The sequence below is a fragment of the Lineus longissimus genome, chromosome 10, assembly GCF_910592395.1.
Source record: "Lineus longissimus chromosome 10, tnLinLong1.2, whole genome shotgun sequence".
Taxonomy (NCBI): domain Eukaryota; kingdom Metazoa; phylum Nemertea; class Pilidiophora; order Heteronemertea; family Lineidae; genus Lineus; species Lineus longissimus.
In genome coordinates, this window is record NC_088317.1 from 3,223,823 (window position 1) to 3,240,597 (window position 16,775).

A 16,775-nucleotide genomic window follows, 5' to 3' on the forward strand; every position below is an offset into this window, starting at 1 on the left:
GATCACGTGTTGGTCATGTGGTGGTGGCGAATCAAAGATGGCGACCAGTCACATGACTTTAAAGTTTATTTTTGTTGCTCTAAATATCGCCAGAAGTAGCCATTGATGTATTTTAATTGTATCTTACCACACCAGAATGCAATCTTTTAGTCATTATAAATGTATACCAAAGCTCACATTAACCCTATACTATAAAGATGTGTATTAATTGTGCTTAGAGGCTAATGTTTTAGCTGAATATGGAACTTAAAAAGATGAAGGCCAAGCTATTTTTCCCATCACGATTTCTAATGCTGTTCAGATGTTTCTAACTTTATTCACAACTCGTGCCCCAAAAAGAACACAATATTTTGGAACATTCTATAGTATATTGTGATAGGACCCGAGAGACAAAACTATGGGGCTAATATATGTGTATACATGGAGTTGAAATTGATGTATTTCCCTTTTAAATTTCTAAAATGCCGTGCAAAATCTGAGCTGCAGACAACAGTGCTCTTATACTTGAATGATTATTGCTCATTATCTTTAAGTCTATTACTTATCATCATTATAAAAAATATTTTGATTCATATATTTGTTCAAAACCCCGTAGCATAATACCCGTCGGTGACGGGTTTGGGCGTGCCAGCAGTTTACCTGTGTGGTGTCGATGTAGCGTTCTTAATACGGCAAGTATTTATATCAAACTGGCAAAAAATCTCTTCACGTCGAATAGGCCTATATATACTAGCTCATAAATTAATACCAATGCTGACGTACACAGTATCTTCCACACGCATCAGCAGCAGAGTACAGCGGATAGGAGGGCGCACCTGAACAGGAGTCTTTTGCCTGGAAAGTTGCGCCATACAATTTGATTAATTGATCGATTGATTGACTAGAACAAGGCTATTTTTAAAAGCTGTTTTGCCCCCTGTCTTCACAAGTGGTCGGCGTATATGCCCTATTTCTCAAATAGAACTTCAGCTTTGAAGAGATTCTACACAGGCACCTACAAACTGAAAATAAGTTTAAAAAAAGACGGAAGCAGGACAGCCGAGGGATGGATCGCGCACATCTGTCTAGAGACATACCGCATGCAGGCCTGTGCCTGCACGCTGTTTTAGGGTGTGTTTATCAACTTGCGCACTCTGTCCAACGTGCACGCTGTTTTAGAGCTGTTTTGCTTGCTTTGTTGATAGTTTTGCATGTACTGCATGGATACAGGCATTTTATGACCAGTATTTGATATATGTACGTTAAATGTTAGAGATCAGAGCGTTAAGGGAACATGTGAATGTAAAAATGAAAAATGGGTGTTGTAGTTGTATTTCTTGCCACTAGATGACGCAATAAAGGGATCGCCCTCTGGCGGTGAGAATGGATAAATTGACTCCCATTCAATAGGTATTGCTCCTTGTGGCTGGTGTTGCTCTATTATTGTCACATACACATTCCTTAAATAGATTATGATTAAATACATGTTTTTAATGGGGTCCTGAGACTTCTCTAAGATACCCAGTATCGTGCCCAGCACGACATATGCATGTACATGTTATGTGAACTTGCGGCTAATTTCCTTTATCTGTGGAAGATCAGAACTATCATCTTGCTCGTCTTTATCACTGCGATAATCAACGGAAATCAGACTGAAAACAAGACAGATTGTGTGTGGTCTTCGCAGTTCGAAAATCTCAATCTTTTTATTCTTGGTAACACACATCTATTGTAATTGGACGAATTTCATATTCATGATCATAACGAATCTCGGCTTGAAAGTTTGAGACTCATACTGATTTTAGCATGATTCGCAGTGTCTTTAATTAACCAGGTGTTTTGGTGCTATAACTCGACCCCTTTTCTGATATTTATGGACTGAGTGGAATGCGGGGTACAATGGCTTTCGGGGTGAAGGAGCATTCCCAAACATTTACGTCAGTTCCCCAAATGTGGCGAAATGTGCGTTTTATGACTCAAAATACTTTTCTGATATTTGTGTACTGACAATAGAATGGCTTTCAGAGTGTTCGAGCGCTCGGGATTTCCCAGAGATTTACGGGAGTTTCCGAAGTGTGACGACGAATTAAATGTTTTTTTCTGAGTAATAATTTAATCATTTGGTCAATTGGCAGTGTAGAATGTAAGTGTAAGTCTGCGTGTTCAACAAATCAGACAAGCGTGCATTATTTGTAAATAAAAAATTACTAAACACGATTGAGTAGACTTTGTTTCTTCATCTTTCAGAGATTCATTTCCTTTGGACATTTATATCCGACATCAACTTGGTTTCAAGTGGGTTAGCTTTACCTCGCTCAGATGCACTAGAGACTTGTGTTGTAGCCCTATACATTATAATGCAAACCCGGCCTAAACCTCGCGTATCGGACTCGACTGGACTAGAACTTTGTATCTGGCGTCCTATGCAAGCTCCTCACAATCTGTACCATCATGGGCAAGGCCCCGGTGATCTGTGCCGAGGTCACATCATCTGGGCAAGCTCCTGGTGATCTGGGTAGATCATCGTGGAGGGGGAGGGGTGTGTGCAGTTCCCGGCTATCTGTTTCCATGGTACAACATCCTGGGCGCGTCTGACGATCCGTCTTGAGTACACCATCTAAGGGAAGGTCATCCTGGGCAAGCTCTCGACGATGTACGCACCCAGGACACAGGTCAGCCAGAGCAAGCTCCCGACGATCTGTACCCAGGCTAGGCCTACATCATACTGAGAAAGCTCCTTGACCCATCGTACATAAGAAAGATAATCTCGGCCGGGAATCTCAGAAAACAGACTCTCGCCTGATGTCAGTAAAACCATCGATCCCGGCCATCGACATCAAAAGGACAATATAATAGCCCAGGGACAATGTCACAATCTACACCCTGTTCGGTGAAGTTACGGTACTGCTGGAACTAGACTGAACGCACATAGTAATGCCATTGTTGTCCCTTTAATCGATATCCCGGCAGTAAAAGTTCGATTTTTATTAACACTCATGGAGGCGAGGTTGTACAAATTTGTTTAATATCTCTGCTGCACGTTGGTACGTCAATGCTCAATAATATGGCTTACTGCCAATATAGTGCATCACATACTATCACATTTCTTATTTGTATTATCGTCAAAATGCATTTAATTTCTTCATATACAATTTAATATATATATTCATTTATCGCTATCATTCGATGGGGAAAATATAGCTATATAAGATCTTTTGTGTAATACCAAAATTTTTCTAAAAAACTCTTTGCAGAGGTGAAAACTCAGTGCGTCATTCAATATGGCGATTTCCAGACTTGGCCAGACAAATTCGTTAGTCCTTTTCAAAGATTTGTCTCCTTCATTTTCTCAGCCAGACAAAATAAACAGATTGTGAGGTTTGTGTAATCAGAAAACGGAGTATAGATTTTATGTTTTGTTGTGAAAGATCATAACTCATTTCTCCTCTTTTTCATTGATTCAAAGTGGCAGGATTTTCGTTTTTTTATCATATTCTTTACGCAGCCCATTGAGGCATGCATTCATGCTGTGCAATACCAGTGCATGATCCTTGTTTATTGCGCAACACAGAAGAAAACTGTGTGAGTGGTGTAGGCCAAGACCTCCTTGTTCAATGTGAACTTGCTCTGTAATTGTCTCAAGTGTTGACATGCAACACTAGGTTCTTCTGGATTCGGTACACTATCCGAATTTAAAAAGTCTGGTTGATGATCCCAGCGCGGTCTAAACATGACATGCATGAACATCAAAATGTGCATTTTTCTACCTTTCTGTTATTGACAATATGAAATATTTGTTTTCAGGAACTGAAGCCATTCCAATATGGCGGAGGAGGAGAGATCTTACGGAGAAGTGGTGGTGCAGGGTCTCAACTCTCTGAGAGAAGACGATGGCCACCTATGTGACTTCACCGTGTCAGCAAATGAAAAGACATTTCAGGTCAGAAAAATGTAGTCAAATTTCGTTTCATCTTAATTTGTACAATAAGAAATTGGTGAGAAAAAGCCCACGAATCGTGATTGTTGAAGCCATAAAAAGTGTGAGTAAGTGACTATCTTTCTTTATATTTTCAGGTCCACAAAGCCCTCCTAGCAGCAACCTGTGATTATTTCAAAGTGATGTTCCGAGGTTCCATGAACATGAAGGAGAGCCGTGAAGACAGTGTCGACTTAAAGGGATTAACTGGGACCGCACTTGATCACATCATAACTTTCATATACACGGGAAAACTGAACTTGAACCATGACACGCTGAGCGATATCTTAGACGCTGCCAGTCATCTCCAGGTACATGCCGCGCTCGACCGCTGTACCAAGTATCTCAATTCGTTACTAACATTTGACAACGCGGACGATATTTTGGAAATTGCTGACACGTACTCGCTTCCTGGTGTTCTCAAAGAATTTGACACTTTAGTTTTGAAGAACTTTGAAGAGTTTGCCAAGACAGAGTTGTTCTTTAACTTGAAGTTGGATCATTTTATAAAGTATGTTTCTAGTGACGAGTTACGGACACGATCAGAGTTGCAGGTATTTCATCACGTCCGACGTTGGATTGAGGAGGATGAGGACCGAACAGAACACATCCGAGACATCATGAAAGACGTTCGTTTCGGTCTGATGTCCGAGGCGGAGCTCCAGGAAATTGCGCAGAGTGATTTTGTACGGAATAGTAGCGATGTATCGGCCCTAGTCAGTAGGGGACTACTCTATCACCAACAGAGTAAAGCTGGTCCAATCAAATTCAGTGATTCGATTAACACAAACCTGCGAACGCCGTCCGATTCCCTTGTTTGCGTCCATCCTGGAAGTGCCTACACGCCATTGAAAGTAACGGCGTATCAGGAAGAGACAAATAGCTTCTTTAATTTAACTTCAGAATTTTGTGGGAATGTAAGCGCAGAAATGGCTGTGCTTGATAATTTCATTTACATATGCCGTGTTTTAGATTATCAGAATGAAGGCGGTGTCTCGACCGCTTCGTTGTGCCGCTTTGATCCTCGTCACCTTTCCCTGCAAGAGCTCCAGCCAATGGAACGGCCACGCACGGAGGCAGCCCTGGTCAGTTTGAATAAGAAACTCTACCTCATTGGTGGAAAGTTTGCCAACTACGTCATACTGGATTGTATAGAGTGTTACGATGTTGAAACAAATACCTGGACACGACTCGATGCCTTGCCATGTCCATTACATTCCCACGCCGCAGTCGTCGCCAAGGAGAATATCTATATATCGGGCGGCTGGTCTTCTCTAAACGGCCATGATATCCTACCGGCCAATACTTTCATTTGTTTCAATCCAGCCACGAGAAAATGGGACTGCAAGCCTAATATGCTCAGCGGTCCAAGGCGGCTGCACAGTATGATAACGCTGCAGGATAAAATCTACGTCTTCGGTGGAATATGTCTTCAGAACAGCCAGCCAAACTCAGAACAGCAGTCACTAGTTCCGATTGAAGTTTACGATATTCCAACAGATCAGTGGACGTGTTTAAGCAATACTCTGAAAGGCCGCTCTGACGGCCATTTTGTTTCCTTGAACAACAAAATCTTCTCCATTGGCCACGAACACTTCAAAGCCGCAGAGGACGAACTTTGGTGCTACGATCCTGAGAAAATGATATGGACTAAAATAGCCAAAGCTCCTGGCCTGAACTTCCAGCAAACAAAGGGAGTGATTGCAAAGATTAACTTCAATGATAAGAAACTTGTCAAGATTACCAACACAAGATAATGATACTGGACATTAGGGACTTCAATTGTGACCCGAGTGTTCAAATGATATACCCATGACCTTTCCATGAAATCCAGCGAGGCAGCACGACTGACCTCTGTTGTATTCAAACAACATGAGAGGCAATGCTGCCCTGTCATACGCAGGCCTTTCAATCAAATGTAAACATTTAAACTCTGTTGTGTTTTTTAGCCAATTTTGGGACAAGTTTTTTGCTATTTTGCCTAGGTTTAGGACCTTATCTGTAAAAGCTAAAAAAATGTTTTGGAAAAGTTTGAAATACTTTATGCTTATTTGGGGACATGTAGCGCCCTCTCACACCATCGAATGGTGTGAAAACCATGCAGTTGAAAGGCTTGTATACCTGTAGCGAAGGCAAGGGCACTAAACTATATGGCTTCAAGAATCTGGTCCATGTACGCTTGTGTTCAAAAGAAGATTAGGATTGGCTCCGACGGGCGGAGGGGTTGTAGTTAGCTTTGAGCAGTGAGTTACGTTGGGGGTAGTTGTGATGTGGGAAGGTGCTATTATGAGTGTTATAGCCTGGTGAGCCATGTTGGCTAGTAATGTTGCGCGCTATTGTATCGCCAAGTCGTTGGAAAATTGTGCATAATAATCGCCGCTTTTTAAGGGGAATTTGATCGTGAATGGCGATTCAATCTCACGAAACGAGAGTTTTTTATGCGTTTATTGTAAATTCTCTTATAAAAGGAGGAGTATAGAAGACCTACAGTTGACACCTGCAGGTTGATGTCAAACATTTGCATATTTTGCTTATGTCGGTGTTTGGGTTTGGTGTGACAGCAAATAACATGAATTACACCAGTGTGGCATCAGTTCCTTGACGAGAAGAAAAACGCGTTGGTGGCTGGCGAGGGGGGGTTGCTGTGTAGGTTTATTTTGAATTGATAATCAATGCATTGTTATTGGATAAACGCCTGTTCTTGCTGGTTTGATGTTGATTTTGTATGTTTTTATCACTGTTTAAAATGCAAATGGTCTCTGAAAGTTTGAATGTGGTTTGTGCTTGTACTTGACGTTGGTTTGGCCTATGGGTCGAGAGAAAGAAAGATATGTGTGAAGGCAAAAATTGCCCTTCAGGATAAGGTAAAATGCCTTGGTGCGTGCGTAATGATAATGTGATAAGAGTGGTCTAAATGTGCTTCTCATTTGCTTGTTGGTTTTTGTACTGTATTTTATGTCTTCTGTCAAGTGAGCTTTTTATGTAATTGACAAAAAAGTTAGATGGATATGCAGGGTTTTAAAATGCTTGTTGTGAATTTGTCCAGGGGGGTCACTCAGTGACATGTGTATGGAGAATCTTTGTACGATATGTCCCGTGATTATCTGGTTTTTGCAAAGCAAGTATTTTTCAAGCCCTGCATGTGATGCATTGACTTTCATATTTTTATCATTGTGTGCTATAGTCTACATAGATGCCTATGTACTATATCAAACCTATTTACTCCAGAGTTTCTAGTAATTTTCTGTGTTATAAAACTTTAATTGACAAAAATTTAACCCGGTTTTGTATTAAGAATGTTCATTATGTGCTTGTGCTCATTTGCGATTTCGTTTACATATATAGTGAGTGGATCAAATTCAAATTACTGATGGAATTTGTTTATTATAGGAGCATAACACTGCTCGCTACCACACAGGTTTGGAGACCTGGCTTGATCATGCAATACGGTTATCTGATATGAAACAGGGCTTATGATTCACGCCGATGATGCACGTCACCACTTTTGAAACTAAAAACATGCATTTGTTGGCTTGCTGGTTAGAAAGGGTACACCAGGGTTTTATATCCATGATATATTATAAGACCCTGGCATGATTCATAGGGTGAATCTCTTAGTTCCAATTCATTACAATTTAGATTTCAGTGCATTTAGTGCTCAAGTAGCTAATGACAAATGTGAATTCCTATTCCGCCTGTAATGAGATTGGTGCAGTTTCCAACGCCAAATCTCTATAATATTCAAGCCTGTGATGTCACATCAAAAGTTCTGTGAAGAAGTAGCTAACAATGAGAAGATGCTAGGGAAAAGATTCATTTCTCAGTCAAGAACTTGGAAAAAACTATTGTTTTTTTCAGTAGTTCTGATGTCTTGAACCTCCTATAGAGAGTGCTGAAGTTGCATCATTTTTCAGTCTCCATCACAGAGGTCTGATGTCAGTCCTTGTTGTTGGAGATTGAACTGGTAGCTCTCCAGACCTCCCGACTATGACACAAAACATGTGTTGATTGGCTACATGGAGTACATTACAAGGTCATGCAAGTCCAGCTTTCCTGGATTGTTGACAGGGGTAGCTGCCCATCAGAAATCATATTGCAATAGCAGCACCCCTGTGACAGAGGTTGATCCTCAGTCTTACTGATCTGTTGTGTGATACCTACTATATCATGTGATCACTGACCTTATTGTGATTGGATAATGTCCAAAAAATATTTCTAAAAAAAATGCAAATGTCAGTGATGTTTCTACAAAAATGTAATTTGAAGAAATTGTTTTAATAAAACGTTTCAAAGGGAAATTGTGTTGGTTTAGTGAATTGCTTGCAGCGGTGATCCCAAGTCCCTATTTGGTGTCTGCCCTTCATCATAGCTTCAGACTCTCTTTGAAGGAGACATTTGGACTACCTACAGTACTCATGTGGCCCGTCTGTCCAGCTTGCCATCAGTCAGCCTCTATTCTATGTCAGGACACATTTTCATCTTTCCAACAAAGCAATTAACTACTGAAAATGAACCAAAATGGCTTGGTGTCATTGCTTCATCCACAGCTGAGTGACTGACTAACTGGCCTCTTGTTCAGCCTCGCTTTGCCATTTGGCAATCATTCCCGCTTCCACATTTTAGGTTGCTCCCATGATTGAGGTCTCGTTGGGAAGTTTTTCCGAATGTACGCGATGATGACGTGCCCCATGACGTCTTACAGGATGTAACATCTATTTTAAAATGCGTTTCCAATGTGATTTCATGAGGACAACCCATTTGTGTCGTATATCACTGGAAACCCCCGATTCCCCTGATTCTGCAGGATGTTAAATCGGGCATTTTATTTCTTTAAATAAATCAGAAGCGTCGCATTTGCTCCTAGCTCTGTTCACCATCCCAAATGACAATATTGCCAATTGGGCAGGACAATCACGGAAAACTCCAAATATTATACATTTCTTCCTGGATAATTCTTACAGTGGCCATTCCCCCGTGAAAGACAGTTGCTTACGCTACACAAAAATCAAAAAAAATCGAGGGTCAACCATTAAACTTTTGAGATATATGTTGAATTTTGCACAAATCAGCGAAAAACGCACCAACTGGTACTGGACGGCATTTCAACACGGGGCCGACGCACATCCCAAGTTCAGTGTACACATACGTCGGCAACAACAGTAAAATGCGTAGTTTCTTGTTAACCACCTATTGAGTAGCGCTCTAGGTTTCAGAAACTCCAGAAAAACATGTCTTTGCCAAAACAACTGCGAAATTAACACTGAAATACTGTGAGAACCAAAAATTAATGATTTTTTAGGAACTACGGTTGGTCGCACATGAATACAAAAAAACTTCCTAATGAGACCTGAATAGGCGGCTGCCTGATGATATATGGAATTCCATGATATAGCGTATTGCCACAAAGGTCAAGGATGTTCTATTTTTAGCAATTATGCACATGTACATTTGTGTACATGACATTTGTAAATTTCATGATTTTGATCCCACTTTCTTTGCTGTTTCCATGATTTCTGGAGATTGTCAGTTGATTTGAAGTGGTAACATAGGTTGAAGGTCAATTCAATGTTAGTTTGGCGTATGAAACCTTGTAATCATTGGCTGAACTAGTGCCAGTCTTGAGCCATGGATGAATTGAGATGATGTTTTGAGCTGTACTAACTATACTTACTACTACTACTACAATAGCTGCCATAAGTGTACTCGTACTGTAGTGTAGTGTCTACTCTACATGTATATCAAGTTTATTAGTGTATCAGGTCATGGCATTGGGCCTGGGCACTTCCAGCCACCGTTGATGGAGTAGATAGAAGTGGGAAAAACGTCTCGTTCATAGAAGTGGGAAAAACGTCTCATTCACTGTCACTGACAATTTACATTTGCCCACTTTATAGAACAACTTCAACAGAGGCCTCCCAGTCGCATGTCCGAGAATGAAGTTCTACCTGCATTATGAAGAACCGCCGGAGACAACTATTGTGATGAAGTGGCCTGAGGACAAGAAGGGATGTATCAGAGATGTTCTTCAGGTAAATAATTAAAGAGCTGTTGATATATGAATGATCAGCGCCTTTCATTGTCAAGTTTTTTTCGCATTTACAACAAATTGCAAAAATATAGGGCAGAGAAAATAGGATAGAGAAAATCTGAAATTACTGTGACAGAATGATAAGTACACAGAAGTTGATGTTTCACAAAACCGCAAAGTAAAGTGGCTGCGAAGATTTGTGGGTTCACAGTAGTATTTGTTGTTTCAGATATTCCTTGACTCAGCCTGTGAAGAGTTGAAGACAAAGTTGACCATAGGCAATGTTGTTCTGCTCAACTCAAAGAGGTATTGTCCACAATTATTTGTAGATCCATGTAGGCCCCTGTAGGTTAACAAAAGTATAATTGTATGTAGATAAGAGTGGTCTCATTGGGTTACAGTCTGGCTGAATTGGTTTTTCATGCAGGCCCTCAGTAGAAAATGAATATCGATAACTATAACTTATCATTTCCAGAGAACAGATTCCAGTCGACGCAAATCCTCTCTCGGTTATAACGAATAAAGAGGACATCTTCGTCACTTATTTGGGACCGAGGCTTAAAAAAACCAAGGAGGGACACCAACTTGATAAAGCCATGTCCAGTTTAGCCATTTCTCTTGATAAGCAAGATCGTGAGGGCGCCCAAGTGAAGGAATTGCTCCGAGAAGCTGGGGAGTACAAAGAGGGTGGCCTATATCGACTGGCTGTGACAGCTTATAAAGAGGTGTTATATGTTGATGAGAAGAACAAGGAAACGCTTCATGGTTTAGGTTAGAAAACTTTTCTGCATATCCATTATAAGTCTTTCCGGTCTCGTAACTTTATTTGTGCATTGGTCAGTGTTAGTTCATCTCTTGTTAGGATCATCTCGAAATTGCTTGAAGCGGTAAGAGATGAAATGCTTACATCAGAGGGAGGGGGTCAACAGTTTCTCTGTCCTAATTTTGTCTTTTTCTCACAATCCAGGCCTGTACGATGGCAGAGGCAAAAATCTGGATTGTTTGTTGAGCTAGTTCATCCTGGACCGTTGTCTCAAGCGCATCTGACTTGGTTGTTCTTAGTATTTGAATGAATAGTTTTATAATGATCATGATTGTTTTCAATTCTGTTACAGTGTCAATATATCTACTTGCAAATCGTCCATCAGAAGCAATTAAATTCGCTAAGAGAGGAGAGAAATATTACCCAAAGGACCTGGATTTCAAAATCGAAGTTGCCACAGCGATGCTACAGTTTCGAGATCGTTACGACCCAGTACAGTACCTATTGGATATTTGTAAAGAGCGTCGTAAGGGCGGTGGCTTGGATGGCAGGGACAAGTGGAGGCTGCAGTGTCTTCTTGCCAAGGCATATATGCAGCAGGAGAAGAGAGATATGGCCATTGTGGTTTACCAGGTAGGGGAATTATTGTTCTAATCGATGATACTGACTACAGAGAGAAAGATAATGAAGAATTTCATAATGAGTGATCTAAATGCTCAATGGACAGCAGAATATTTTTTAAGTTGATGCAACATGTAAAGTAATGTTCATTGGGAGACAAACAAGGACCACCTGCTCAGAGCAGTCTTCATTAAAAAAACAAGGACCATTGGCTCGGTATTCCATAGTTGAACTTGACTTGATCTTTATGCCCTTTAGCTGATTGACTTGACAGGGCTCTATGAACTGTTTTTTCAGGGTGTCTTGACAGGGCTCTATGAACTGTTTTTTCAGGGTGTCCTGCGTGAGAACCCAGACTATGTTGATGCAATGACTGGACTGGCGATCATAGCATATGACCTCAATGACACATACTTCAAAGAATGTGTCAGTGTCCTACTGGCAGCATTAGCAAAACAGACAGGTACATTGAACCAGGAAATATTTGCGTGTGCTGTAATTTCGTATTTTTTGTTGCGAAGAGCAAACTTTGCATTCGACGTCACCCATATAGCACAGCAACAACATCACTTCCATGGTCCTTTAATAGTGAGTACGGTAACTTATTTCCGACTGGTATGACTAAAAATATGATGTTTTTGAGTACTCCAAATTTAAAAGAGTGTGACATATTCTTTGTTTTGATTTCAGGAGATAATGAAGTCAAGAAAAATCTTGTGAAAATTTGTCAGATGCCGGGAGGCATGAAAGGACTGCAGAGGTAGGGACGAAAACATTTATGTTTCCAATGGTAGTTATAATATTGCATAACTTGAGTGTTGGATTGTTAACCACCAGGCGACATGTATGCAACTCCTCCAGTTATTTTATTTATACATGTATTCATTTCCAATTTCAGTTCAATGCAGTCAGCCTGGGACTCCACCTCAGCTGTGTTCTATATTGCCTGTGTTTTTCGGCAATGGGGCGGCACGGACCAAGCCGTTGAGTTGATGGACATATGCTGTGAACTCGAACCTCAAAATCCACAGATTTTCCTGACACTAGCTCATATGCTTGAGGTATGTAAGACTTTCCATTTGTCCTAATTTCCCGCTGAAATACTGTGCTTTACCTAGAGATGAAGGACGTCATTGGGAAAAAAAACAAGCCTAACTTTTAATTTTAGAGCATTTATCACTTTAGTTTCTTAATGACCCTGAAGTTTATAAAATAATTTCAAGTAATTAGAAAAATATCAACCTTTGTTTAATTTTCTTTCCAGGGCAAATGCCAGTACCGTGAATCAGTCCAACTGCTTCGAACATTTCTCTGTGAAAAATCCAGCAGCCAGACTTTAGGACCAGTGTCATTGGAGGAGATCATTCACTTGTTGGATTCTGTTTATAAGTGGAAAAGTAAGCATTTTGCTTGAATGGCCATGGTGTGTTTCAGCCCGAAGTCAGTGTCCTTGATAGAGAGGTGTGTCCTGCTATAAACAGGTGTCTGCTAAGGAAGGTTCTACTGTATAACTCTAATTCATCAACCGAAATGAATTTTTACAACAACACAATATGAAAGTGATAATGAGGGCTTATTTTATAGTAAGTTGTGATAATAGGCACATAATTGGGGAAACATACAAGTAACCAGAAAGTATGGATCGTTCTAAAAATATATTTTCATGTCCAACAGTCAGCGCCACCTTTGAGAAGATGACCCCACCTCAAGGGCTAGAACGAGAGTTTGAGGAAAAAGAACTGTACACGATTGCCATTTTGTTCACTCTGGTCAAAATACTCTTCATTGAGGGTCATCTGTCCGTTCTGCCTGAGCTGGTCAAGCTGCTGGGTATGTTCCCCTTTAACTCTTTCACTACTGTATCCAGTATTTGTGAGGTCAAATTGCACAGATACAGTAGAACCTCTCTATTAAGGACACCCTTGCGACTGACACGTGCTGTCCTTAATAGAGAGGTGTCCTGATTAGAGAGGTCAAAATGAATAGAAACAACCGCTTTGGGACTAAAACTAGTGTACTTAATAGAGAGGTTGTCCTTAATAGAGAGGTGTCTGCTAAGGGAGGTTCCACTGTACATAACATAATTGGGACCATAATCAATGTCCCTAATAGAAACGGTGTCCTGCTGAGACAGGTGTCTGCTATGACGGAGATCAATTTGTATAGAAAGACCAATTTGAGACCAAAATCTTTTTGCCCTAATAGAAGGGTGTCCTGCTAAGAGAGGTGTCCACTAAGAGAGGTTCCACTGTATGTACTTTTCTTTCAGCTCCTCTACACGATGGTAAAATGTTACACACAACTGATATCAGAAATGAAGCTGCTTACTTCTACTGTATCAGTAAAGTTATCTGTGATTGTCAGCCGGAGATTCCCAAGATGGACGGGAAGTTTATCTATCACCTAGGCGACAGCCATTGTCTTACATCTGCATGGAGATGCATCATGTATCGGGTATGTGTATCAAAGGCTGACACTGTTTGAGTTCAATGTATTGCATGGCTCAGGTGAATAAAAAGAAACATCGCAGTGCAGGTATCGTGCATGCGAATATGTACAGTACAATCATAGTGAAATCAGCAAAAAACAAAATGAAGAAATAGTGAATGAACCAGACCTATAAAAGTAAATTGTCAATTTCCGAAATTCACACTTTGTGTTATTTGAATTTCAGGGTTTCGAACACACGATCCACCCAGTTCTTTCGACGGGGACAAAGATTTGGCACCTGCGACCAGATAGTTTGTTCTACTCCAAGGAGAACTTTAATACTGCTGTCAAGACTATACCAAATGGTGCCACGGTCATTGTCAACTTTGGCGAGATCGATTGTCGTGAAGGGTTGATGCAGTGTGTGGACAAGTGTAGATATGAGGTAGGTTGGTACTTCCTCAGGCATAGTGTTTGTAGTTGCGTGCACACCTGGTTAGAATCCGGTGCACTCTGACATTGGTCAAGTTTTATTTGGGAGTCTTAGGTTCCTAAGCTAAGGCCGAGCCTAAGAGGTGCTGTTGATTCAGTGATGCCATTGGCACTAACTGTGTAGGTCCTCAGGGAGCAAGCATACCCGGTAATTCACCAAATGCAGGATTATAGAGGTCATGTACATACAATGTATGACAAATGTGACAGTATATGCAAGTGATAGAAAAGCTATAGTTCATGGATATTCGTAATTTCAGAGTCTAGACGATGCCATCAAATGTATCCTGGACATCTATATCGACGTATTAGGCCAGCTTCATCGTGATCACAAATGGAAGATGTTCGTCCATCCAGTGCCTCCTGTCCTGGCAATGACAAGGTATGTTTTAGTGTCCTCGAACAGTCCTCAAAAGTCCATTTTCGTGGGTTCTGAGAATGAACCTGCTACTTTCTGCTCCTTGAATAATAGGCAAAGGTGAGCCACTTATGACCCCAGTTTTATAATGGAAAGACATGACAATCAACCTTATCTGATCATTACTGAATTGTGGTGTTTGATTATAACTTCCATTCATCCAAAATTGGCTTTCTGAAGACAAGTCACAACCAGAAGTTCAGGATAAGACAGACTCAAATTCCAATAAATGGTAAGTACATGTACATGTAGGTTTTTTCCACAAAGTTGTTATTTTTTCTTCCAGGTCTGTGGTGGACAAGTTCAACAACTGCCTGAAGTTTCAACTAAAGGACCATCCTTTTTTGTGCTATCTGGATATTGTGGATTCACTGCTGAATGAAGACAGGTCTGCTATAAAGACGGAGTATGGTATGTGGGATGTTTTGTTATCTTATCGGTCTGGCCATGTTTATCTGGGTTTAGATCATAGTCTGACTTTGGGCATTCTATCTCATCCAGACCAATCCTGGAACAGTGGTAACTGCATCCAATGCTCAACCACATTTAACTTTCACCTTTGCATTGGCTGAGACAGACACAAGTGAAATGTCACTCCAGTCACAACCCAGTCAGTGCCTCAAAAACAACGAATACACTAAGATTTTGTTTGTGATCGTTATATCATTGCAATGAATGGCCGTCTTATTGATCTACCTTTTTCTTTCATCTTCAGAGTTTGACAACACACATCTGCACCCCTCGTATACGACACTACTGGAGTTTGCTGTGAATTCTGCCTTCTCATGATGCAAGAATAGGAAACTTGATTGACTTGCTCCTACTGGGATTGTGAGGTTTACAGCAAATCAGACCTGTGCCGCCTGCTGTGGAAGGAGCTGCTGGGACATGTGGCTTGGACTCTTATAAAAGCGCTCCCTGGTTTGAGCCCCACAGTGCGCGTGAGACTGTAGGCAGGTCTCTTTTGTATGACTTGTCTTACTGCACCCAGGTGTGTAAATCAGTACCGGTCAGATGTGCTCAGGATATACTGCTAAATGAGCAGCTCATCTGCGTTCTACTGAAAGGTAACAGGATAGACCATTGTACACGTGTGAAGTTGTATTGTTGTAACTGTGCTCTTCAGTATGGGAGCAATGATGAATGAGAAAATAAAGAATGGTTTCGTTTTGAGAAACTTGTTGTTATTAGTCCTATTTTCCCGATACAATACACCACAGACATCCTTTTGATACACTGCAAGGAAGATTCAAGCAGCATATGAGCTGGTGCAAAAGTACTGATAGGTTGTGACAATGTCTCCATCAGGCCCTGGAGGTTAAACAGAGCCCATATACATAGCAAGACAAATTGCAAAAGTATACACAACTACAACAACAGGACTAGGTTGTGACAATGTCTTCATGCCAGACCCATTTATTAGGCTCAACAGATCCTTTTCTGCAACATTCATCTGGTATAGCAAGGTCGAATTCAGCTGTGTGCCAAAATGGAACGGCAGAAATAGGTTGTGATAATGTCTTCATGTCCAGCCCTGGTTGCGATATGTCTTCCTATATAGCCTGCAGGGTGTCTCAGAAAGGGACCTGTATAGCATCAAGACTCTAGCTGATATATGGGGACATTGTAACAATCTATTCCTCTCAGATACTGTCGCAATCTTCCTTGTAATATACGAGATATCTAAGAAAAACAAGAGCCTACCAAGACATGGTCTTATCTAGCTCTAGCTGAACAGTTGGACATACTTCTGCAATTGTCTTCCTAAAGGATGTCTCAGAAAAGGATATCTGTATTGCCTAAAGGACTGGGCGTGAAGACAACCCAGCTCGGTGAAGTTTCAACCGTCGTCCTAAAGGATGTCTCAGAAAAGGATCTGAATGCCTCGAGGACTGGACATAGAGAAACGGTCACAAGCTAGCTCTGGGTGAACAGGTGGACATACTGATGCAATCGTCGTCCTAAAGAATGTCTCAGAAAAGGATATGTATTGCCTTATGGACTGACCGCGAGAACACGTTCACAGCCTAGCCCTGGCTGAACAGTTGGACATACTGTTTTAGTCGTC

At 41.0% G+C, this 16,775-nt stretch overlaps 2 protein-coding genes across 4 annotated transcripts; both read left to right on the forward strand.

Annotated features, from left to right (window-relative positions):
• Positions 1-3,269: 3,269 nt before the first annotated feature.
• LOC135494920 (kelch-like protein 13) lies at positions 3,270-8,246 on the forward strand. 2 transcript variants are annotated; one of them, XM_064783255.1, is made up of 3 exons: positions 3,270-3,357; positions 3,784-3,919; positions 4,054-8,246. In XM_064783255.1, exons 2-3 carry the CDS (start codon positions 3,803-3,805, stop codon positions 5,710-5,712), a joined length of 1,776 nt encoding a protein of 591 aa, XP_064639325.1. In that variant the 5' UTR covers positions 3,270-3,357; positions 3,784-3,802; the 3' UTR covers positions 5,713-8,246. The 2 variants fall into 2 exon arrangements, with proteins under 2 accessions (XP_064639325.1, XP_064639326.1); XM_064783256.1 differs by lacking the exon at positions 3,270-3,357 and adding an exon at positions 3,495-3,561.
• Positions 8,247-9,390: 1,144 nt separating this feature from the next.
• Positions 9,391-15,858, forward strand: LOC135494744 (uncharacterized). 2 transcript variants are annotated; one of them, XM_064783006.1, is made up of 15 exons: positions 9,391-9,511; positions 9,850-9,984; positions 10,213-10,289; positions 10,459-10,754; positions 11,099-11,379; positions 11,701-11,830; positions 12,058-12,127; positions 12,266-12,428; positions 12,632-12,764; positions 13,042-13,197; positions 13,637-13,821; positions 14,042-14,242; positions 14,550-14,671; positions 14,994-15,118; positions 15,423-15,858. In XM_064783006.1, exons 2-15 carry the CDS (start codon positions 9,889-9,891, stop codon positions 15,494-15,496), a joined length of 2,109 nt encoding a protein of 702 aa, XP_064639076.1. In that variant the 5' UTR covers positions 9,391-9,511; positions 9,850-9,888; the 3' UTR covers positions 15,497-15,858. The 2 variants fall into 2 exon arrangements, with proteins under 2 accessions (XP_064639076.1, XP_064639078.1); XM_064783008.1 differs by having other exon boundaries at positions 9,391-9,984.
• Positions 15,859-16,775: the final 917 nt, after the last annotated feature.

Coding starts and splice junctions, on each gene's coding strand:
- LOC135494920 (XM_064783255.1), top strand. CDS start 3,803: ATGGCGGAGGAGGAGAGATCTTACGGAGAAGTGGTGGTGCAGGGTCTC. Junction 3,920..4,053: donor CAAATGAAAAGACATTTCAG/GTCAGAAAAATG, acceptor TTATATTTTCAG/GTCCACAAAGCCCTCCTAGC.
- LOC135494744 (XM_064783008.1), top strand. CDS start 9,889: ATGAAGTTCTACCTGCATTATGAAGAACCGCCGGAGACAACTATTGTG. Junction 9,985..10,212: donor GTATCAGAGATGTTCTTCAG/GTAAATAATTAA, acceptor TTGTTGTTTCAG/ATATTCCTTGACTCAGCCTG. Junction 11,831..12,057: donor AGCATTAGCAAAACAGACAG/GTACATTGAACC, acceptor TTTTGATTTCAG/GAGATAATGAAGTCAAGAAA.